Source organism: Sander lucioperca, chromosome 20, assembly GCF_008315115.2.
Source record: "Sander lucioperca isolate FBNREF2018 chromosome 20, SLUC_FBN_1.2, whole genome shotgun sequence".
Classification (NCBI taxonomy): domain Eukaryota; kingdom Metazoa; phylum Chordata; class Actinopteri; order Perciformes; family Percidae; genus Sander; species Sander lucioperca.
The window spans coordinates 11,313,519-11,339,583 of NC_050192.1; the positions used below are offsets into that span (position 1 = coordinate 11,313,519).

Here is a 26,065-nt window from a genome sequence, read left to right on the forward strand (position 1 = left end):
TGGCTTAATTACAAATCAACAAAGCAAAGACACAGTTGCAGAGAAGATCATGCATGCCCAAGGTTTTCACAATAGCAAAGATTGGACCAAGTAAAGAAAAGATGGAAAAATCACACCCAACATGTTTATCCTATAGAATAGAATAGAAATACTTGAAAATGCTACATGTGGCAGCTTTAATTAGACAAAACGGAGGCCATTTAGGCCAGGGCAGGGTGCTGGAGAGCGTCCCCGTGTTAAAATGCTTCAGTGAAGGAGGAAGGACAGTGTGCGGTGAACGAGTGGAGCTGGCAGCCAAGCACTCAGTGCAGTCCTCACCCAACATCAACAACACTAACTCAGCCTTTTCAGCGCAGACTCACACACACACGTGTCCACGTGGTACTTACTGACAGGATAGTAATACACAGGACGACGTTCCACATACTGTACACACACAAACATGGCAGAAAGAAGTGCTAACTGCTATTTGAACAGCGCACCGGCGTAGCACAACACAGCATTCAGCAGGAGCCAGATGGACGCGACTTTGTTTTTCTAACTGGAAATGTGTCTCTATATACACAAGTAAATTGTAAATAAATATTTTTGTGTTCCCATTTTACAACTGCGTCACTACAATTAGCCTTTCACATAATGATTTATAAAATGATGACAGAGGGGGAGACAATTTCCTCCCTTAATGAGGACGGCCTGTTCAAAGGCGCACACATTGCTTATTATAGTGTTGGCACACACACACACACACGTGCAAATGCAGCCAAACCAGGAACATTTACGCACACACACACACACACACACACACACACACACACACACACACACACACCCTGACTACATACAGTATTGGTAGACATACACGCACACACCTTTAGTATGCAGCCATATATTGACATCTTGTGTGTGTGTGTGTGTGTGTGTGTGTGTGTGTGTGTGTGTGTGTGTGTGTGTGTGTGTGTGTGTGTGTGTGTGTGTGTGTGTGTGTGCGTGCGTGCGTGCGTGCGTGTGGGACTGTCCCATGGATAGGGCTTGTCTGGCAAACTTGGTTGACCAAGACCACAGAAAAATATACTAAACATTTTCTGCTAGACATGAGTCACTACTGTATGTGTGATCGCTGAAGAAAGGTGTGTGTGTGTGTGTGTGTGTGTGTGTGTGTGTGTGTGTGTGTGTGTGTGTGTGTGTGTCTGTCTGTCTGTGTGTGTGTGTGTGTGTGTGTGTGTGTGTGTGTATGTCTGTCTGTCTGTCTGTCTGTCTGTGTGTGTGTGTGTGTGTGTGTGTGTGTGTGTGACAGAGAAATGAGTCAACAGTATGATATACTACATCTGACCAAACAGGCGTTCTCTTCTCCAGCTTTCCGTCTTTCATTAAGCAGACGATTTTAATTCTTGAACTCAGTGTACCTTCTTCTGTCTTTCTTTCTTACTCTTAAAATGAAGTTGAAATCACTCTTACATGCACACACAAACATTTAGAAGACTGAAGGGGTTGCAGTCCTCCTCCCCTCCAGCTCCTTCTCTCCAGCCGGGCCTCATCACTCCTCACCCCTCCCTGCATCCCTCCATCCTTCTATCTCTACATCTCTGATGTCGGCCAAAGGCCTTTCTCTCCTCCTTTCCCCTGTCTTCATTTATCTGTCCTTCTCCCCTTTTCTCCTTCTCTTTCTGTCTTGTCTGCATTGCATATTTAACGCTGCCTGTGTTTCTGATCGCTCAGTATTTTGCGCTCTGTCTGCACTTTCTTTTATCTAGTTATCTCTTTGATGTGCTTAGCATTTGTTTCATTTGCTTCCTCTATCTCATCTTTTGCTGTGCAGTTTATCTTTTCACTTGAGCACTTTTACAATTTTTGTCTTTCTCTGCTTTTCCTCCCCACGTTTGCTGTTTCAATCGTATCTACCCCTCTCTTTACTCCTCCTAATTACCTTTTTTAATGCCCTATTTGCCTCCTCTTTATATTGTCCTCTGTTACACCTCACTCCGACTTTCATACTCTTTCTCCCTTCTTCCCTGTGCCTATTCTTTGTATCCATATTTTCCTCCCTATGTCCACCTTTGCTCTTTTCCCTTTTCTGTACTCATTCTCTTTCCTTGCCTCTCTTATATTTCTGTCTCATACTCTCTCTTGCCACCATTTTGTATCCCTTTTTTCTCCCCTCTCACTGTCTCCATCCCTCTGTTTTCTGTATGCAGCTCTCTAACATTCCAATGCATGAGTTCAGCACAGCCGGCTTTAGGTGGTCAAAGGTAACAAAACAATCATCACAAACCTCACTCACCAGCCTTTTACTGTACATTTCATCATTCATGTCTTCACCATTCATCTTTTTGGTTTTTCCATTTCACTCCGTCACGTTTTTTTCACATTTTTATTTGGGTAAACAGCATCATGGCAAATCTTAATTTACTGCCTCTGGTACGTTTTAAAGGTCCTATGACATGCTGCTTTTTGGATGCTTTTATATAGGCCTTAGTGGTCCCCTAATACTGTATCTGAAGTCTCTTTCCCAAAATTCAGCCTTGGTGCAGAATTACAGCCACTAGAGCCAGTCTCACAGTGAGCTTTCCTCAGATGTGCCATTTCTATGTCTGTAGCTTTAAATACTATTGAGGAGGAGAGAGGGGGGGCAAGGTGGAGGGTGGGGGTGTGGCCTTGACCAAGGGGGTAAGCTTCTCCTCGGACCGCGAACCTCCTATGGTGCCATTTTGATGCTAATAAGCCATCACCTCCTGTTAGCATTCCATTGACTGCCATTCATTTTGGCGCCACTTTGACAGCGAATAACTTTACATCTGAAGCGTTTTAAGACTCTATTTGTCCATTGTTTATTTCTAAAGAAACACGACAATGTATAAATGGCTCCATTACCTTGTACCTCACGTTATGGCTCCGTAGCAGACGTTTTTGTAAAAATAGGCTAACGATTGTGTCATAACCACACGACTTACTGTCGCATAGTAGAGGAATTACCGTATAGTACAGGAGAAGCTCGCAGGCAGTTTCGACTTACATTAGCTGTTTAAGTGTAATTACTAATGTTAACTAGCATTTTAGTTAGCAATAATTAGCCTGTGCCTATGTTATCTCCTTACATAAACCTACGCTCTCCGTCTCTGCAATATTCGGAATGATTGAGATTTCTCTTGGCACAGCTACCAGAAGACTTACAACTTTCAGACACGTTGCTCACGTCACATTTACGTCGTCTCTCTCAGTTGGAGGCTGCGCAGTAACGCTCAGCCATCACCGGAAAAGTGCTTCTAATGGCCTTCACTGGTCTCCGTCCAGAGCAGCGGGGTCTGTTGGTCCATTTTATATATGTCAATGGCCTTGACCAACTGCCACTTTGCTTGTTTGCAAGCCATGATGTCTCTCCCTTTCTCATGGGTGGGCCAAATTCTCTGGGCAGGCAAAGCAGAGAAAAGGAAGGTAACCTTCCTCTTTATGACCTCATCAGGAGGAGATTCCAGATCGGCCCATCTGAGCTTTCACTTTCTCAAAAGCAGAGCAGGATACCCAGGGCTCTCCTATTGCCATTTCTAGCCACTGGGGGACCATAGGCAGGCTAGGGGAACTCATATTAATGTTAAAAAAACCTCATAAAGTGAAATTTTCATGCCATGGGACCTTTAAGTGTGCCAGTAAACTGGTAAAGCTTTCTTGAAAGGTGCACAAAAGGTTTCTTAATCTGGATCGGACTCATTGATTTGTTCATTCATTCATTCATGCTAACGTTATGGCAAACCTGCTGTACCCAGCAATGCCTTTGGAAAAATATGATGTATTATTTGTCTCTATTCCTTTCTTATTCACATTTTCTATCTCAGCCCTATGTTTTAAGGAGTGAAAATCCAATTGGAAAAGTAAAACAATATTTGTTGAAATAGCAACAGAGAAAGAATCTGTAAACTCCACCAATGTCTACAATCTTCAAAGGCATATAGTGGTTGAGTAAAGCCAGAAGATGGCTTGGAATTTCTCAGATTAACAACCTGAAGATTATGGGGGCGAAGGAGAAGTTGTTGGGTTGCCCAATATTACGTAAGTCTGGAAGAGAGTAATGACGGCAAGACATAAGAGAAAGATCTTCCTTCTTGAAGCTTCTTTACTCTAATCACAATACTCTTATTTGTCTTGGTCCCCATTTCTCTCTGAACAGGAGCTGCTTTCAGATTCTGCTCATCTTCAGGGGTTTTACTTTTTTATTTCTGCTGATGCCATCTATTTTTTCTGAGGAAATACATTTATCTTCGTTACTCTTTCTCTCTTAGCCCCTCTTTGTCTGACACTCCGCGCTCTTTACTACTTCAGACAAACAGGGAATAAATAACTTTAAAAGTAGACATATCCAAAGAGAAGGGGGTGTGTGTGTGCATGTGTGTGTGTGTGTGTGTGTGTGTGTGTGTGTGTGTGTGTGTGTGTGTGTGTGTGTGTGTGTGTGTGTGTGTGTGTGTGTGTGTGTAGTGGCAGGCCAGGTCATCGTCGGGCTGTGAGAATCACAGTGACCTCGACACTTTGACCTCAGAGACATTAAACTGACAAACTGATATACAGCCAGAGAGAGAGACATAGATCAAATAGATATCAGAGAAGAGAAAGATTAACAACAGAGAGGAAAGAAAACATGGAGAAGAAACATGACACGTTTGATGTTCTGCAATCGAGCATCTCATGTAAAAACAGAGACATTATTAAATCATTTCAAATGCACAGTAGCTGTTATATGCACACGCACAGACGGAGAAAGAGAGAAAGACACATGACATCACTGTTTTAAGCAATTGCCAATTAAAAAGTTGAAGGAAAATATGAATTTAAAATATCAGATTGAGACAGAAGTTGGATAAAGTAGAAGTCATCCTTAAAATGTCTTACAATGTGTGTGTGTGTGTGTGTGTGTCTCAGGTGGAGGACCTGCTGGTTGCCATGGAGAGGGTGAAACAGGAACTGGACGTGATGAAAGCTAAGCTGTCATCAACTCAACTTTCACTGGCCGAGAAGGAAGGTCACCTGACCTCCCTGCGGGCCGAGCGGCGGAAACACCTGGAGGAGGTCCTGGAGATGAAGTAAGACACACACGTTTTATTACTTGTTATTATTACTTATGTTAACATGTAAAACAGCTGAACATGAACGGGTGCAATCTTTGTTGGACACTTATGTCATTTGTCATGTTTCCAAAGACACAAACACACCACTGACAAACACACTGTGTAAAAAAATGTCTTTCTGTCTTTCTACCTACATATTTGTGTGCGAAAAAATCATTTTATCTCTTCATCTTCTATCCTTTTATGTGGATTTACAAACACTCATATGCAGTGATATGAAAACAAGACTATGTCTAAGGCTCAGTTAGCGGCTCTGTACGGCTGTATTTGCACAGTGTTGTTTTGAATTGCCAACATCAGCACGCTAATATGCTTGCAATGGAAGTGTAAATATGAAGACATTTGGCAGGTTACCAACTTAGTTCAGCTTTTTAGCATGGCAGCATTTGGTAATTAGCACAAAACGCAAAGTACAGTTGAGGCTGATGCCATTAGTTTTGCAGGTACTTGGTCATAAACCAAAGAATTGGACAAAGATTTTGACCTGATGATGATGCTACAGGAGAAGCCAGAGGAGAAGTTCCTGTTATATTTTATATTTCTATGGTCTGTAAGTAAGTAAGTTTAGTGGCATTCCACCCAATAGTTGTTAAGATAGTTCAGTCTGGGCCAACACACTGATATTGCTATCCATAGAGCCAGGCAAATGTCTTGGCAAAAAATAAAATGAAACATTTTAGCCATTTTTACAATGTATTTACTTTCCTGTATTGTTTCACCCTCCCCTACTGTATTTGCCAGGTGGCACAGCAGTCAACATATACAGTATAAAGTCTCCAACCAGTTCTCAGTTACTCAGACACAACCTTCAACACTTCCCCTGAAATTAGCAGCTCTTATGATATCTCCAGTAGTTTCCCATGTTGCTTCAGTGTTCCAGGAAGGTGGTCACTGGTCACATTGACATGATCTTCACCCGACACCTCATCAACTCTCTCTTTCCTCTTCCTCTCTTTACCTCTCTCTCTCCTTTCTCCTTTTATCTCCACCCTCTTTCGCTCTGCACTTTAAAGTCATAGAAGTAAATAGTGTGTTAATGCAACAACCATGTACCGCTGTCTAGCTCTTCATATGATTGATTACATGCACAGACACCCGCACACACTCGTGTGTATGCCTTAACTCTGTGTAAATTTTAATGTCATTTTAATAGATAGGTTTGAATTTTAAGTGCAGCTAAGAGGAGTCCAGCAGTCCAATGACTCCCTGTATTTTCTGCTATGTTACATCCTCACCGAGACCTTACTACGAGGTCTAATTTAGTGGAATGACGCTTTGGGCTGAAATAGAAGCCAAGGAGAATGGCCGTGTTAGCATGTCCTCCCTGTTTATAAACGCTGTGGGACTATCTTTTACTGTGGCATGATGGGAAAATGAGGGCATGCTCTGTGATTTAGTTTTCCTGCACTCCGACTTCGACGTTTTCTACCAACGTAGCATTTCTATGTTATTTAAAGAGAGACAAGAGTGTGTGTGTTCAGCAGCATGTCCATTCACAGGCCAGGTGAGCAGGTTATTGGCCATTTTATCGCCATAGTAACGACCCGTGTGATTATTACAAGCGTCAGTGCTTCAGAATGCGTGGCCTTGTTTTCGTATGTGAATTTGGATGTGTGAGTGTACACGTGTGCAAGCACGCTGTGATTGATTTATTGACGTCTGACTTGTCCAATGTTCCTTTTTAAGTAAAATACAGACGCCATGATGAATATTTATGTAACAGGCACACACATGAGTGGACACACACATGCATCCTTACTTCATGTACATACACACACCAACACATACGGGCCACACAAGTGCACAATAACAACATACAAACACACACATACAAACAGACCACCATGCAATAGTTAACAGTCTACAGTAGGATGTTTCAATCTGAGCTATTATTTAACTTCACTGTCCCAGTGGCATACTATGCATGTGTATGTGTGTATGTATGTGTAGAAATCCATTGTGGTTAACATTACTACACAACTGTGGTGTGACTGTGTGTTTCCATACACAGATCATACCTATTACTGTCTAGAGCTCAAATATTTACTCTGCTGATCGACCCTGGTGGTTCTGTAAATACACGGCAAATGTAAATAAACAATATGTTCGGCCATGAGACAAATATTTATGATGTATGCATTCAGTATGTGATTGCAAATTGTTTATTAGACCTTTTCCATTTGACAGTAAGTTGTTTAGTTCTTAACACACCACTTCTAGAAGTTGTGTATCTTCAGAGATATTGAAAGCTCAGTTGAGTTCCTCTTGCGGTATTTCTTGTGTTCACCTTTGTTTTTTATCTAGCCAAAGGCAAATTACCACTCATATTTGTAAAAAGTGGCTAAATTAAATAGAATAGGTAGCTTTTAATATTGTTGTGTCAGCACAAGTCTTTCAGAATGCACGTTATTCTAACAGGGGTATTTTTAATAAATTTGCATCACACATTGGTACAGTAACAGCTAAATAAACCGTTTAAATCATAAATTCTCCTTACAGAAGAGTTTGTTACTACCTCTGCTCAAACAGTATTTCTGTATCATTATTATTGATTGCTTTTGAAGATATTATTTATTTATTGTTGGCCAGCAGTTTGTTTGTCTTTTGAGTCTCAGCAACACTTTTCATACCATGCTTTTTCTCCTGTTTCCATCTGTGTACTGGTTGTTTTAGCTCCCAGAACACACTGGATATTCCTCATTTAAAGGCTCCATTAATCACCTGCAAATGCTTATGAAAAATTGTTGCATTCACCTTTGATTATACTGAAACAAATACAGCACTTTTATCCTCTGCCTTTGCATAATACATGATATTTTTCAGGCTGCAGTAAGATATTCTTCCCACATATTTGGAATATTGTGTATGTGTGTCTGTTTCCCCTCAGTGAAACGTTTACATGTTTCAGGTAGCTGCTAGATGTCTTGCTGTGAGTTATGTGCATGATGCCACTGCTCATATTTTTTACAAGACATTAGGGTTTGGTCAGCAAATACGTCATTCGCTTCATGCTTTCTCCCACATGTAAAACATGAGATGTTTAAGGTGGCTGTGTCCTGCATCCATATATCTCGGTGTAATGCACGTGAAACTGTCTCTGCACACACAGGCTGCCGTAACTCTTCGGGGTTTGATGTCTGACCTGTTGCCCAGTTTTACATCGGTGTAGGGTTTAATGTTACTGTAAGACATGATATATGATACGGCATGTTTCCGAGGTTTCTTGGACAGACATAGAATATATGAACACACATGCACACTCTCACTCCCATGCAGAAATATATACCAAATACAGCTGAAATACTGACGTTCTGTCTCGCTTTCTCACCTTCTCTTGTTTCCTCCCTTTAGTTCTCTTATTGCTTTACACACACACACACACACACACACACACACACACACACACACACACACACACACGCACACACACGCAAACAATGCAATTCCTTTTTAAGATACAGAAACCTTGATGTCAGACATTTGGCATACACACACACACACTGTAATGTAGTTATGTGAGCATCTATCCATCTTTGTGCCATAGTTTTCACCAGCTGGTTGTATATGTCTTCTTTACTCTAACACTAGTCTAACCTTCATTCCCTGATGTGTATTGTTAATTTGTGTGTTTCTGTGTGTGTGCCCAAGAGCACACTCTTATTATAGAAATAATATAATCAACATTCATATGTATAATATGAACATAAAACCACATGTAGCAACCACAAACATGTAAATACACACTGATCTCACGTAAATACACGTACATGGGCACACACATCAATATACATTTAACACAGAAAGTACACAAATGGAACTGAACACAGATACACACATCTGCCCTGCAGGGCTCCAACAAGCATCTTTCCCACTGATAAATCATCTGAAGCAACCTTCACATGTACACACACACACTCGTAAAACACACACAGAGACATATTTTCTTTGTGCTATACATACATTAAATATGCACATGCTCCTTTACTTCCCCAGCCTCATGTGTGCTTGCGGGCATGTGTGTCGTCATTGTGTTTGGAGTATGCAGGTGTGTGTGTGTGTGTGTGTGTGTGTGTGTGTGTGTGTGTGTGTGTGTGTGTGTGTGTGCGTGTGTGTGTGTGTGTGTGTGTGTGTGTGTGTGTGTGTGTCGCAGCCAGCTGGAGGAATGTGCTGACAGTGTGTGTGTAACAGCAGGGCGTCGGGTCTGAAATCCCAATCTGGATGAATTAAAGCCTATTTTACTCTGCGCTGTTCTGCTTTACTGAGATTTAACACGCATCTCTTACTCACTATACTGCTCTCTAGGAGTCTTTTCTCTTTTCCTACCCCACACATGCACGTCTCTCTGGTACAGGTGTGTGTTTGGATAATTTTGAGGTGTAACAATGCAGTACATGTCCAACTAGACTTGATTAATGTAAGACTTACATACAGAATATATACAGAGTGTTTCTAAAACATATTGTTCGGGTTGTGGGTTAAGTTTATAGTCAAGGCCTTTCAGTCTGTACAGCATACAACACCATCAATCCTTACACCTTTAATTTGGATTAAAAAAAACTTTTTAAACTTTTTACTTAAAGTAAGCTTTAAATAAATAAAATCCTTCCTAATAAAAGAAGATTTTTTTTACTTTTTCCATGCTTGTACACTTACATCACTGAACATAATTGAACATGCCGATTTCACGACATCACGATAGAAAAATATATACAATTCGGGTTTTTTTTAAGATTATTTTTTGGGCTTTTATGCATTTTTATGGGAAAGTACAGATAGACAGGAAAAGTGGAAGGGGGGAGAGGGGATGGCACCAGCAAAGGGCTGCAGGGGTCTGATTCAAACCCAGGCCACTGCCAAGGACGCCTACATGGCGTGCATGGTTTACAGAGTGAGCTAGAGGTCTCTCCACAAGACATTTTTATATTGTTTGTTGCGAGAGGAAAAGACAAGACAGGAGGTATGAGGAGGAAGGACGGGCAGGAGAGAAGACGAGTAGAAGAAAAGATAGGAAAGAGGTCAAGGCAAGAGTTATAAATCTGTTTTGGAGGGAAAGGGCAGACAGAAATGTTTTTATGGCAGGGAGAAAAGGAGGTAAAGCAAAGAGGCGAAGAGGAGAAAGACAGCTGTCCAACAACAACAGCCAACGAAACTGCGTGAAATCCCAAAGAAATTATATTACCTCCTCTCCCGTCTCCCTCGCTCCTTCCGCTCATCCATCAATCTTTCAGTCTACAGTACATATTGAATGTACAGCTACTGATGTTATGTCCTCATCCCCTGCATTCACGCAGCGTTCTTCACCTTCTGCACTGATTTACTGGTCATTATTTTTATCAGACTACCAGAACTATATGTTTTTATTAACATCAAAATCAGAATTCATCTGTTGCAGCAAATGTTTTGAAACATAAAACAGTGAGACACTGATTTCTGTTTATTTGCAAGGTTGTTATGGAGATTGTAACGCTAATGATGCTTAAAAAGGTCATTTATTACAAAAGAAAACAGTGACGCGTCACAATGAAAAGACCCTGCTGTGGAGAAAGAAGGGCGGTGATGCACTTGACAATTGTTTTGGCAATGCAAATGGTCAAGGCTTCCAGAAATAGGCAACAAAGTAAGTACTATTACTTTTCTTTGCTTCAGTAGGGAAATAAAATATGATATTTTAGTTGTTTTCTCTGTGTGGGGGAGGCTGCCTCAGGCTCTGACAAATCAGATATTTGGTAGTGATTCATTAAAAATGCCAAAATCTCTTTGGATTTACTGGAAAGGGATCTTCTATTAGCCCAAAAGAATATCAAAATGATTTAGCATCTAGAATGAGGACAATTTGAGTCTGTTACACACACACACACACACACACACACACACACTGTGTTTTGCGCCACATGTACAATCAGACTATAAAGAGAGTCTGCAGAAACACCAAGTATCTGCGATGTCTTCAGCCTCCTGCAGTAAGAGCCTTGGCTGATCTCTCAAGGTGAACACTATAAATCCAATTTATTTCTCCTTTGCTGCGCTGTTCTCTCCCACCAAGCCTCCCTCTAACCCTAAAACCTCTCCCTGCACCCCTTCCGCCTTCCTTCACTCCTGCCGTCCCTCCTTCATCCGTCCATCGCTCTGGCCCTCTCTTTACCCTTTTTCATCTCTTATTCTCTGCATCCTTCCTGCCTCTTTCCATCCATCTCTCCATTCTAAGCCTACATCTGTCTGGAAATGTCATTATTGACTGATTTCTATCTGGCAGGCTGGTATTTCTTACTGTCAGTGTCTTCACTGTTGTCACTGCATACTGAAACTAATCAATGGTGTTTGTCTGTGTGTGTCTTTTGCGCGCCTCTGTTTGTGTACATGTAGTCAAAGATCTCTATTTCAATGGAACGACAGCACGTCACACATGACTGCACGTGTTAAAGACACACACAAACACACACACGCATGGCAGCTATCCCATCACAAACATAAGAAGTACAAGAAGTGCATGTTGCCTTCAGAAATAAGATACACACACATATATACACAGAGTCACTTAGAAAACCAGATGAGACAGCGTGACTGCTTACAAGCTTTCACTCCCAGAGGAACACACACACGTGTGTGTGCGCACACACACACACACACACACACACACACACACACGCACACACACACACGTGCATAAAAATACATCCTCCCACACAAATGTGTGTACACATGCTTATGGCAACACACCTGTTTGGTGTGCTTCCATAAACCAAAGACATCCACTTTGATCCCCCAGCAATGAGATTAATCCACAATGTGCCAAAGCGTGTGTGTGTGTGTGTGTGTGTGTGTGTGTGTGTGTGTGTGTGTGTGTGTGTGTGTATAATTGTTGTGTGTTGTGTATGACAGACATGTTGAAGGCTAAGTATGACAAAAAAGGCACACAGTTCTGACACTTGTGTCTTACAAGCTTAAATCAGGGCGCCTCGCTCTCCGTCTCCCTCTTTTCTCTCCATTTTTCTTTCTCTCTCTGTACTTGCCTTTCTTGCCCTCTTCTCTTCGACTCTGGCTGTCTTCCTCTTTCCTTTTTGATTTTTTCTTCTCCCTTGTGAGAGACTGAGGGAGAGATTGGAAAATAGAAGCAATAAAAGATGCGCTTCAGTTAGAGGTTTTATTCAAATAACAAGGGTTTTCTGAACCTCTCTGAAGCCTTGCAAACCAGTTATCTTAAGCTGAATATGCATCAGAGAAAAAAGAGGTCTCCTTTTGTAGTGAAGGGGATTAAAACAAGCACAAGGAGCTGAGAACAAGGGCATAATGTTCCAAAAGATGGAAGAGAACCAAACACATCAGAACAAAAAGAAACAAGTGCGAGAAAGAACAAATAAAGGAAAAAAGGATGCAGCAAAACCGAAACTCGCCTGTTTTCCTCTGCTGATTACAGGTTGTGAGTGCCAGGCCATCAAACAGATCATTAAACAGCAATTAAAGAAGGAGAGGGAGCAATGAAGAGGGGAAACATATCAAAAAGTAGAAAACTAAACATGATTTTTTTTTTTTCAAAGCCTGTGATTGTACATTAGGAGTGCCAACCAATTACATTTCTATTCTGGAAATAATAAAACTGTAGTAGAGAGACAGGCAGAGGAGAACAGGACAGACTAGTGACAGATTGGCTTGTTAAACGTACTCTGAAGAGAAAAAAAGACATCAGCTGGAGAGAGAAATAGACAGATTTATAACCTGACGGCTCTGCCATCAACAGTATATCCGCGGTTATAAATTACTGCACAACTACAATGCATTTCCATTTTAAGACTTTATCCTCCTTAATGGGAAAGTTGGCTCCTAGTGAGGCATTCAAGCAAGTGGATTCACTTAGTGAACAAAGAAACTGAGCACATAAATGTACAAGATTAATGAAATGAAACAATGGATTATGTTTCATTGAAACTCAATCATTGGGCTTTTATTTTGCTCTTAGAATGGCAAATTTAGCCGTTAAAGATAATGTAAATAATTGTCACTTTACGGTGCCATGCCAATGTAACGGCACGTGAAATTCATTACTGAAGAAGTACAGTATGTAAAAACAACTGATTATTCGATTATTTTCCTCTGAAGTATTGAATTGTGATATGACAGAATCAGAAATCCAGTTTTTGCTTCTGTAGTCTGTTTATTTGTGTACAATATTTTGTCAGAGCTATTTTATTCTTGATAATGCTTATATAAGGGTCGATTGAAAGTCTGCAGCGCATTATTATTGACATATTTCAGTTTTTAGTCTGTTTTTATGCTCATTTCTAATCTGTGCATAAAAGAAATCTGAGTGGAAACAGAAAAGTCAGGAAAGAAAATCCCTTCTTACTGTACACTTGGCTAAGGTGGTAAAGTTGGTGTTATCGATAAAAGCAAAATGTTGTGTGGAAACAAACGTAGATATTGAATCATGACGTACATGAAGCATGTGACTTCAACACTCCAACATTAAAACATTTCTGAACAGCAGTTTAACCAACAGGCAGCAGAGTGGAGCCGTACCATCTATAGATACAGTAGATTGACAAAAACACATTTGTCACTCTCACATTGTCAAATAAAGCCAAAATGTTTCTTTAAATCGTCTTTCATAGACTGTTGGGAGTCGCAGGTGTCCGTTACTGAGACTGGTTAGTGTTACAGGAGTGAGTCTGCGCTGACAGATTGTAGGCAGAAGTCTCTGTAGCACAGCGTAGAAATGGATTCACTGTAAAGAACCACAGTGAAGACAAAGCTGCATCTTTAGTCACACTTCTGGGTGTGTGTGTGTGTGTGTGTGTGTGTGTGTGTGTGTGTGTGTGTGTGTGTGTGTGTCTGTGTCTTTGTGTCTGTGTGTCTGTGTCTGTGTCTCTATGTCTGTGTCTGTGTGTGTGTGTGTGGTCCCATGGAAAGAGCATACTTCCGCAGACCGTGGATAATGCATTTTTACACCTTTCTTATTAGTCACAGTGTGTGTTTTTAAATGTGTGTGTGTCTGAGAGACAGAGAAAGAGAGCGGTGAGGGAGCGAGAATGTTTTTTTATTTTTTTAGGAGAAAAAAGAGAGCGAGAAAGAGGGGAAATGTGTCAAGAACAGATCCTCATTCTGTCATACAGTAGTCCCACCTGCCCTCCACTCTCTCCCTCTCTCTCTCTCCCACTTACTGCCTTTTGTCTCTCTGCCTCCCCTTCGCGCTACTCTTTCCCTGCCTCTCTCCATTCCTCTTCCTCTCTCCCCCTTCACGTCTCTTTGATTTGTTTTTTCCTCCAAATCCTCCAGTTATTTTATTCCCTTCCCTGTCAATGCTGTTTCTTTCTGTCTATGTGTGTGAATGTGTGTGCATGTGTGTAAGCCTTCTTGCTGTCTTTCTTTAAGCCTCTCTGATGTACAACAGCTCCTTGAGGGGAGCTTTTCTCTCCTTCTCAAACACACACACACACACACTCACACACACACACACACACACACACACACACACACACACACACACACACTTATCCTATGCACCAGCTTTAACCTATTTTCCTAACACTCTTTCTTGCTCTCTCTCACTTTTTCCGGTTGTCCCAGATGGTCTCTCGTCCCGTCTTCTCCCTCCGTACTAAATCATTTATATGCTGTGTCTCTTCCAATATAGTGTAAGACACACACACGCACACAGCTTTCAACAAGATCTCGCCAAAAATCCTGCTGTTTGCAGTGCGTTATTGTACATTATACAGTGGGCTACTTTAATCTAAATAGTGTCAGTCAAAGATAAAACAGTTTCTATCAAATCAGGACCTGGCTGCTGTCCTGACAGTATGCTAATCACTTAGCCATTTCACTTTCTTACAGTCCTAATAAACTTTCCAGATCAGTAAACACATTTTGGGTTTTGGCTTTAAATAAAAGCCTTAAAGGCATTCTTGACTGTAATTCCCGATAATCATTTTATCATTATTTAGCATTTTCAACCTACCATTATCCCTTTGATGTGTCTGGCTTAATGTAGTCCTCAAGAGCAATTTCAAGGTTTTGAATGCACATACTAACAACTGCGGTAGATGTCGATCATTTTCTCTAAAAACTTCTGTTATAATCTAGTGAAGTGAAACTCTGTGTTGGCGCTTTTGCAGGAGAGAGAGCAGCAGTAAATGGTTTACTATAAAACCAAGGCTTTATTGGCCGGCTTTGCTTTGATGCTGCACACATGGCAGGCCCGCACCAACAAATGTTTTATAAAACCTGCTCTGATCTGTGCGCTTGCAGGGCCATAAACCAGAAAGTGTGTGTCTGTGTGCGTGTGCGTGCGCGTGTGTGTGTGTGTGTGTGTGGTCTGTCAACCAAAATCCACCTGATTATCCAGCAAAAACTACAGAAAAGAGAATTTTTTAGGGGCATTTTAAGCCTTTATTAGATAGGACAGCTTTAGACATGAAAGGGGAGAGAGAGGGGGAATGACATGCAGCAAACGGCTGCAGGTTGGAATCAAACCTGCGACCGCTGCGTCAAAGACTAAGCCTCTGTATAGGGTGCACACTCTACCAGGTGAGCTACCCAGGCGCCCAAGAAAGAGAGGTTTAAAGAGTGAGTAAAAAATAAGAAGAAAGTTTCTCTCTTCAGCACAGATTTCTTCCAACCATCTTTCTATACTCTGTGTGTGTGTGTGTGTGTGTGTGTGTGTGTGTGTGTGCGTGCGTGCGTGCGTGTGTGCGTGCGTGCGTGCGTGCGTGCGTGCTACGCCCTCCAGGCAGCATTAGCTACCACTGAGAGCCAGCTGTGCCCTCCTGTATCTCGTTCTTCTCATCTCTCCTCCGTTCTCTTCCCTCTAAAACCCAGTTATTCAAAATATTCCAGCCAATCTTTTCTCTCCATTTCTCTCCGACACACAGAACAGTGAAGACTGTGGACAGAATTCAGGATTATACAGTTCTACCACAATTTTCAAATGTGAAATTGTCAAACATTTCTGCTAAGTCACAACTATTTAAGTATGAGCCAAAATCTACAAATGTTCCTAATGGTGGAAAACATAATGTGTTATTGTCAGCTGTAAACTTAAGTGCATATACATCAAGCTTAGACTGTGGTAACCGTATACTTTACATGTTGTGGTTCTTGTTGACACATCCTCAGTGTTGCACTTAGGATCATCATGTGTTTCGCATGTTTTAAATGTCTTTTACGTTCCCCCGGGCGACCCAGCTGACGCTGATCTGACCTCAGCTTGTATCTACATGACCACGTCCCTAACTCCCTAAAGCTGCCATCTTTTAAGCCACATCTGTCATGAGCTTCTTGACCACCACTCCCCAACATAATGTTTTGCCCTGACAGACTGGCACAGCAAAATAGAAATAAATGTGATATTGATATTACATCAACAAAAGAAGTGCAATGTATTAAGGCTGGTGTGCTGTATATATAGATAGATAGATAGATAGATATAATATACCTTATTCTATTTCAGCTGCTGGAACCAAGAAATGTAACTAAACTATTAAAATCACAGAATCCCATATCTCACATAATAGTAAGTTCTTTGATCTTCCAATCACGCATCTCAGACCTGCCCTGTCCACATATAATGGCATAAAGGAGGGCAGATACAACATACAACTGCTGCATAATTCAATAATTAAGGCTAATTTCAGGTCCTGGGCTGAAATAGGCTGAATTTGCTCTGTTTCTTCATTTTTTAACCATTAAGTCTAATCCTAACCCTATAAACCAAAGCGCATAGCACTCACGTTTACAGTAAATATGATTATCACATTTTTCTAAATCCTCTGTTGCCTGCAGAGTGCATCTGCTGATTTCACTCGCCTCAAAACTCATTCAGTTTCTTGAAATTGGTGAATGAGGGTGGGGTACGTTTAAAGTCCAGGTAGCATTAAAAAGTCTTGCATCAGGTTCTCTGAAGCCAAGCATGTAGAGGGAAATCTCCTTACACAGAAATTAGGTCAAGCTTGACACACACCACGTCCTACAGGGGTTAAAGAGTAAACTCTGGCATCCTACAAGCAGCCTCCTGTGTAACCAGAGCAGACAGTGTCACACAAAACAATGGAGAGCTGCTTTGTTCAGACGGAAACAGAGAGCAGAGAGAGGGGATTATTTCAAAAATAGCTCTGTGTTTGTCTTAGACGGAGACTGGCCAATGTCACACTGGACTGAATCTACTTTACACACACAAACACAGGGAGACACACACACACACACACACACACACACACACACAAACACACACACACACACACACACACACACACAGGAAAAAGCCTTGAATACACAGACAACTTGTGAACATTCACACACACTGAAATACACATAAGTACATCCTTATGAGCACATGCACACCTACAGGAAGACATGCTGTCATACACAGACATACAACTGTCACTTGAACACACACACACACACACACACACTGTAGATTGCAGTAGAGGGTGACAGCATGAAAGAGATAACACAGCACATGGAAAGATGCTTTTGTGTGTGTGTGTGTGTGTGTGTGTGTGTGTGTGTGTGTGTGTGTGTGTGTAAATATGTGAGTGATCTAAGACCAGGCATTAGTGTTTCTGATAAAGTGAGGGGCCTTAAGTGGTTATAGGAGGAGAGAGAACCCCCCCCCCCGTGTGTGTGTGTGTGTGTGTGTGTGTGAGGTTGGGGTCAGGTGCCTGGTGCATTTGTGTGTATCTGCTTACTGTCTGCCTTGTCGCCATGGCGATGACATCATGGCACATGCCCGCCAACAGACGGAAAGAATGCCTCCTGTCTTCTTTACAGATGGAGAGAGAGAGAGAGGTGGAGAGTTAGAACATGTGACGAAGGACGGGGGGGAAAAGATGTAAAGAGATGAGAAATGCAGGGTGGGCGAGAGATACCGAGAGTGAATAGGTGAGAGAGAGCCTTAAAAAGGAAGTGGGAAGAAAATATAACCTGTGAAATGTTCATATAAATATATGACTGTTTTACTACTCACCAGACATATAATAAATGTTAGCTTTTTTGTTTACCATAATCACAATCTTTCTCCAACTCTAACCAAGTGTTTTAGTTGCTTAACTTCAATCATATCTTAACCACAGTTTTGTCAACCAGGATATTTTCCTAACTTCAAGCATACCTAGTTGTTATGCAAAGATATTATATTTATAAAAAAAAAAAAAATGTAAATGATTATTACCTTGGGTTTTGCAGAATCGTCCAGTATCAAAGTTCTTCTGCTCTTCTTAATGCAACTGTTTTGCCACACAATCCTGTTTTTTTTTTTTTATGGAGCCCTTACTACCTAACAGCAGATGCCATGGCTGAACCGTCAAAGAACAGATTGACACCTAAAAAATAAATTCCACAGAAACATGTCATGCCACTGCACACACAATTGACAAGTAACCGCTGGGATGTGTCGTGCAAAAATGCCACAACATCTAAAACAAAAGGCGTTGCCCTTTAATAAGCTTTTACTCTGTGCTTACTGTTGGTAGACCTTCCTTTATCCTACTGTGCCCTCTATATTGCTGCAGAAAGGAAAGACTTGAAAGGAAAGTTTCAGATCTAAGGCTGCGTATCCACTGGGAACCTTTCCTCCTCACAGTGCTGGCTGCATTGTCTTTGTTATTTTCAATAGTAGGGACACATTGCCAGCAGAGCTGAGAGCATACTATCTTTTTAAGTGCCATCTGACGGTAGAATTATCTAAAGATTTAGCTTAAGAGGGCTGCACTTGAAACTGATTTTAATGATCACAGTAACGGCAGTAGCCACAACCAACTCTTGTCATAAGCATGTGTTTAAACTGCAAGCTGAGAAGGCCAGTGTTTTAAGTGTGTGTGTATGTGTGTTAGACCGAGACGAAGAGAGAGCCATAGAGAGGCCCAGAATGAGCGTGCATCTGGAATAAATATCATTTTATCACCGGGGTTTATAAGCTCCATGTGCTGGCAGGTAACTCTCAGATATGGTATAAAACTAGATGCACTGTTAGCTTTAACAAGATTAATGTGTGTGTGTGTGTGTGTGTGTGTGTGTGTGTGTGTGTCTGTCTATCTGTGTGTGTGTGTGTGTGCGTGTGTGTGTGTGTGTGTGTGTGTGTGTGTGTGTGTGTGTGTGTGTGTATATTCACTGGTACAATGTGAAAAAAGAAAAGGGAAAGACTGTGACAGTGTCCCAGAGTCTCACAATCTGGAAGCAAGGAAATTACCTTTCTAATAGCATAAAGAAGTCCAAGTGCTCATGTTGGTTTAAAGTATTTAAATGGTCAACACTGTGACAAATGACCAGGGGCTTGTTGGAACATATAATATTATAATATCATATAATATAAAGGTACAGTATCATTTTCACAAATCTGAAAAGTCTTTGAGCAGTCTGATAGTGACCAGACCTGCCCAAGGAATGGCTCTTACAAAACCCACTTACAACCCTCCTGACAGTATTGCTTCAGTCCAGATGCATGATGGGACACTTGTACACTGACAGTGTGGTCAGTGAGGCTGACCAAAGAATCTGTGGTTCTGTGTGTGTGTGTGTGTGTGTGTGTGTGTGTGTGTGTGTGTGTGAGAGAGAGAGAGAGAGAGAGAGAGAGAGAAAGAGAAACCATGTAATTGTGTGTTAAGTAAAGAGAGAAAGTGAACAATAGAAATGGCGTGCAAATGAAATATGTCTCTGCCTGTGTCCATCTGGATTGTTGTATGTCTGTGTGTATGTTTCCTCATATACATATGCTGGTTGGGAAATATCCCCTCATTTGCTCTTACTCTATTTCTTGAGCATATTTTTAGTTGACATAAACATTGTGATCTAGAAACTGAAGCTTTATCTTTTTGAAAGTCACTCTTGATATATTTACATGATTGCAAAACATTGTCAGAAGCGAGATTCAGAGAGACAGACGAGGAGGGAATTTATTTGTTCTTTCTTATGTTGCAAGTTTGCATCTTTGTGTGTGTTTATGTGCATGTGTGATTGTGTGTGCATTGTGTGTGACCAATCTTTGAGCCTGTGGGATTGTGGAAAACCCGTTGTGATTTAGATTCTCCCCGGAAACAGACAGAATTCCGAGAATTCTGAACCTCGGGTGTGCATGGAGGCTGCCCGGCCAGATCTGTGGCTGATGGGATGGATGGGATGCAGCTTGTTGCTTCCCGGACCACATGGAATGCATCTGTCAGCCCAACCATCCAGGCAGGGGGAAGAGATAGAGACAGACAAGAGGGCTGGGAAGACAGACAGAGACTTAACAGTAATACCTGTATGGAAACAGAAAGTGAGAGGCATTTATGTGTATTCATGTAGTTAAAGGTTAAAATAATGTGATGAATTGCTAATTTGTTCTAGTAGATGGTGTGAAGAGAAATAAGGGAGAAAGAGTGAACATATGCCATAAATATCCTCTCCATAAACAAACTGGAAATATTTTGATTGCATGGTATGCATCATACTCAAGCACTAGGGAGAACCATATTTTTGCAAAAATACATCAGTTTTAACTTCCTAAATCACAACGTGTACCCCAATTAAAAGGACTTCCTTCCACTCGTTGACACGCCATGGGTTCACCATACTATTAAGGTACACCCAAATTAGTACCTGGCCATGCAGATAGTTTTGGTTTCTTTTGTCCGGAATTTGACATATCCATTTTTGGGATTTCTGTCTCCACCCCAATACAAGGGAGGTGACTGGAATTATGTTTGTGGTGTTCATAAAGTGGTAAAATGACATTTAGAAATGTAACAGGAACATCTTGTCTTCCTGTTACTCTGGATAATCTGCAGAGAAATTAATCAGATTTCAAGAAAAAATTGTTGATGAATAGTTAAAGTGTTGTTGTAAATGGAAAAAATGTGTTGTTTTTTGTAATTTGGGTGTCTCTTTAACTGAAACTGCCTTAAAAGTTGTGAAATTCAAACAGTTGGCTCTCACTGCAATTAATGTCATCAATGTGCAATATCACCAAGTATGGCTTTAAACCAAAATAATGAAATTTATTTCTAGTATTGCTAACAAAATGTATGATTGTTGTCTGTACAGGCAAGAGGCACTTCTGGCAGCCATAAGTGAAAAAGACGCCAACATTGCCCTGCTGGAACTCTCCTCATCAAAGAAGAAGAAAACCCAGGAGGAGGTGGCAGCTCTGAAGAGGGAGAAGGATGGTCTGGTTCATCAGCTCAAACAGCAGGTAGGATTACTGTGCACACACTAACGCACGTACTTTGACATCCAAGTGGACACCAGGAAAGCTTTTTGATCAGTGATTTAAATGAGAGGAGCAGAGATGGAGAGGAAAAAGTGTGGAGAGGGGTAAAAGGAAAAAATGGAGCACAGGTGAAGTGGCAATGACGAGGGGAGCAAAGAAAACAAGAGAAGCAGAGAGAAACTAAGTCCAGATGTGACCACACTCCTCTGACCACCAAGGGTAAATTTAGGATTAACCTACCCCTCCCAGACTCACCAAACACAAACACATACAGAGTTCTACAAGTCTCTGGTGACAAAACTTTCATATGAATTTGTATTTATTTAAATGTTCTGTCCGCAGATACACACACTAACTCACACAACCTTTATACGTCACTTTGCTGGTATGGCTACACCTTCACAGAGCACACACACACACACACACACACACACACACACACACACACACACACACCGATACACACACACACACACATACCCAGGCCAAAAACAAGGATATAAACATGACCAAATGCCTCTGTGGTTCCACACAAGGGTCTATTCACACACTCAGAAACACACTCACACACAGTAAAGGTTATCGTGGGTCTAGTGAATTAACCAACCCCAAGTGGATGAGCCTACTGGGAAATTGGTGGATTTCTTCTTCACTGGTCACCTGTCTCTACTTGTTTCTTCTCGCTTTCTGTCAGACCCTTCTCAGTTATAACTGAGAGTGGGTCTGGGGAAGGTTCATTGACAGTTCATTTCCAAAGGGGCGTCACCAACGGACGCCGCTCAAATGCCTCTGGGCGCATTGGATAGTCCAACGAATCAGACCAACGATCCGGGTGACGCTGCTCTTCGGTAGCCGTCATGTTGAATGTAAACAAAAAGCTGCTCGCCGTTGCTGCGCTACTGTCGGCGCGTAAAGCCCGCCTCAACGGTTGTGATTGGTGTAAAGCCCGCCTCAGCGGTTGTGATTGGTGCCTCGATTTTGGGGACATTGGAAATGGGTTTGAATGGGCTCTTCACCAGACTGACTTGCAGAGCAAATCTCAAATTTGCCGGAAGTCCGTCAGGGTTTACCCAGGCTAGTCTATATCTGTTTCTCCTTGTTTTTGTTTTTTTATTTGATTCCCCCACGAGGCCTTTATTTGATGCTTCAAATGTATGATGGCTCAGAGTACAACAGCAGATTGTCCTAGATCAACATTAATAAATAATTTGATACATAATACGAAGGTCAAGAGTCTTCCGTGCTTAACCGTCCTCCTGTTGGCTGTACATGTACACCAATTATTATTTATCACATGTATTCAGCTCATACCGATACCGTAGCTCCTTTGATATGAGCTTATGGGATGGTGTGTTGAACCACTAACCCACTCAGCTGCATACATTTTTACTTCTGCACATGTGAACAGTCACACACGCACACCGCACCAACCACCAAACACAGACACAATAATGGCACCTGATATATCAAAACCAAACCGAGATTGAGGAGCTTTGTGTTCCCTTTTATTTCCCTTGATTCACAGACTGTGAAACAAAACTGCTGTTCAAATAATACTAATGGAGTTGTCATCCTCCAAACCGCTCAAACAGATAAGATGTAGCAATTCTTTCGTTGCAAAAGTTGTCCAGTTATTGAATATTGCCAAAAAAAAATCACTCAGTGGATTGAATAAGATCAAAAAGGATTCAATATGATAGACTCACAAGAGAGAGAAAAATCAAATGCAGGTGTGTGTTTGTGTCAAAGAGTGTTTGAATTGGTGTTTATGAGAAAAGCAGGAGGTGTTTGAGAGTGGCTGTGTCAAATGAAGTCATTATAACGTGCATCACTCTCTTTTCCTCCCTTATCCCGCCGTCACTCAGGGTCTCGTAGGTGGTTACTGACAACACAGAGACTCTACTGTCTGCTACTGCTGTGTGTGTGTGTGTGTGTGTGTGTGTGTGTGTGTGTGTGTGTGTGTGTGTGTGTGTGTGTGTCTGTATGTCTCTCTTTCTCGCTCTTGCTCTCTGTGGTGTCATAATTTTCAGTCCCTCAATGATGGATCATAGCCGAGACTTCCTCAATATTCCCATGTGTGTTTGTGCGTGTGTGTGCATATGTTTGCAATGTAACCATCAAGTAAACTGAGACTGGTGTAGTATTTTTAGCTGACTCCTTCAGAGTGACATATGCACACACTTTGCCACTGATAACCTGTCTGACAGATGGACAGAGACAAAGTTGTGGTATGAAATTATAGGTGAGTATAAATCAGTGATAAACGTGAGCTCTGGTTGCCATAAAGACAAGTATTGCAGGTGTAAACAGAAAGCAGTATTTTTTATATTTGTAAGGTAATGTAGTCAAGTAATAAAAAGTTTGCACTGCCTGTGTGATGTCGATGCTGAAGTTTCTCAGGAGTGTTTTTTGACGGCCATCACTTGATCGGTCAGAGTCAGTGTTTTTTTCACTGAATGGATGCTTTTCTAGTGCTTAAATGCTGCTGACATCTTACGCCAGCATTTGTGTTCTAAACACCGATGTAACCTATGCTGCACAGCTATAGTACCCTGCTCCAATGCAGGCTAAATTCAGAGGAACAGATCAAAGTGTATAATCAGCCCAAATGATTAAAATTCAGTTTTCAGGGGAACAATGTCAGTTATTGCAATAATTACTTTTTTTATAATCAGAGATGTAATAAATATTTGTTGCATTTTCAAAGATTTGCAAACTACTGCCAAATAACCGGTAGCTAGCTGACCATATAATAAGAGGAAAAACTTACACCAGACTTTATATTAAGAAAAGCTTCAGTGTATCAGTTCAGTATTGTGTTAAAAGAATGCTAATGAAATAGCAAATATAACCACATTAAGTCAAATGGATACATGTATGGCCACAAGAGATAGTTGGATCTGTATATGTGCACTTACTTACACCACATACATAAAACACACCTGTGTGTGTGTGTGTGTGTGTGTGTGTGTGTGTGTGTGTGTGTGTGTGTGTGTGTGTGTGTGTGTGTGTGTGTGTGTGTGTGTGTTAAAGAATATAAAGTATGTGTGTCCCTGAAAGTGCCTCTTGTGTTTTGCCCTTTGACCCCCAGCTGCAGTGTAGGCAGGAGGCTGTAGATCAAGTTGACCTCAGCTCTCTTCACTCTTCTTCTCCTCCTATCTTTCTCACAGCATCCTTCCTCTTCACTTTTATTCTCATTTACATTTTTCTTCAGCAGTATGGTGCTGAGACTAAGAGACTATAACCATGAGAGAAAGCAAGAGAGAAGTTGTGGTGATGAGTGTGTGTGAAAGTAAAGAGAAGAGGGGGTGATTGTAATATTTTATGAAATGGAACAAGAGGAAGAAGAGGGGGAAGGTGAGGAATATACCACCATCTGCCCCTGCAAGAGACACGTGGTTAACTTTAACAGTGGCGTATGTGTGGCCGTGGCCTTGGCCATTGTTCCGCACCTGTGGCTAAAGCTTGGCTCTATTATGAGCATTTTTAAGACTTTGGCTTTTCATATCACTGGTTGGCTGTTTCTAATTTCCTGGTTAGCTGTTTTTTTTACCTAACTCATAGCAGAAATTGCAGAAACCTAAAAAAAAAATTAAAATAAATCAAAAATGACAGGGAACAATAAACTAGCAGTACATTACAGATTCAAAAAAGGTCAAAAAATATGTTTAAATCACCTCTATACTAAAACATAACCAGACTTTGTGGTGGAGACAACACCATTAGCCACTTTAAACCTCTGAAACTTTAGAATCTGTGAATGGATGAATGTGTGAATGTGGCTTTAATTTAGAAGTAACTGTAGCTGTAAAGGGATATTTTGGGTATTCATGACAGAAGTCCGAATTAATTATCAGTTCATCAGTAAGTTACAGATTATATACAAGTCTGAAAATGTCTTAAATACACACTTAATACCACAATTTTGTATTGTTTTTCTTGTAGAGCCATGGGGATTTTATTCATTTGTCTCACTCTTTACACACTTAACTGTTCGTCATTATTTGTTGATGATTACCATGACGTCTCCTGTTACTGTCTAAAGTGAAAGAATGTGGGTCTAATCTAGTTTATTACTCCGCAGAGACTTATCCGAATGAAATAATTCCCCTTAGTGCTCAACTCAGTCACTTTACATTGTCATTTGTAATTTTCCACTTATCAACAAGAACATCTTTTCTTGACAGAGAAACGGTGGAAAAAACTAATCAAATTTTTTATCATGATGAAATAGTTCTTGTCCAACCATGACTCAGCAACTTTTCATTATTGATAATTGCAGAGATATCAACAAAGGCTCTCCTTTCACCACTGGAGGGAAAGACGAAACAATAATCTAATCTAATATTCCCCAGAGCCTTATCACAATGAAATCACTTCCTTCTAAGCATGACTCAGCGTTCCCCCCCCTCACTTCATTCCGTGTTCATTTGTTTCTCATTCTGTCCGTTGTCAGCGGGTTACAGCAGAGCCGCAAGGAGGATAGATGGAGGGGAGAAGAAGAAGAAGGGAACAGTGAGGGAGGAGGAGATAATTGGTGTGATGATTAGATTAAGTGAGAAAGAGAGCTGCGTGAGCTGAGGTCAGCATTCCTGACAATTAGAGAAAAGGGGAAGATGTAAAGAAAGGCCTGCGAGGAAAATGAGAGAGGAGGATGGGGTGTGTTCATTTCTCCTTTTCTCTTTGTTCTCCTCTCTTTCTTTTCCCCTCACCTTTACTTTCCCTGATCTCTACTCATGCCACTCTCCTCCAAACTCCACTCACCTCATCTTCCTTT

General features: G+C 41.2%; 1 protein-coding gene across 15 annotated transcripts in view; it reads left to right on the forward strand.

The window, feature by feature from the left end:
• The window catches only part of LOC116060178 (ELKS/Rab6-interacting/CAST family member 1-like), a 121,218-nt gene that overhangs the window by 63,375 nt on the left and 31,778 nt on the right, over positions 1-26,065 (forward strand). For 9 of the 15 annotated variants that reach the window (XR_004896113.1, XM_035996354.1, XM_035996356.1 and 6 more), the window contains 3 exons: positions 2,193-2,246; positions 4,906-5,066; positions 21,123-21,270. Coding sequence is in view for 12 of the 15 variants with exons in the window: in XM_035996354.1 (XP_035852247.1) it covers positions 2,193-2,246; positions 4,906-5,066; positions 21,123-21,270 (363 nt within the window). In the remaining 3 variants the exon portion in view is untranslated. The remainder of the gene's footprint in view (positions 1-2,192; positions 2,247-4,905; positions 5,067-21,122; positions 21,271-26,065) is intronic. The other 6 variants (XR_004896114.1, XR_004896115.1, XM_035996357.1 and 3 more) reach the window with 1 other exon arrangement.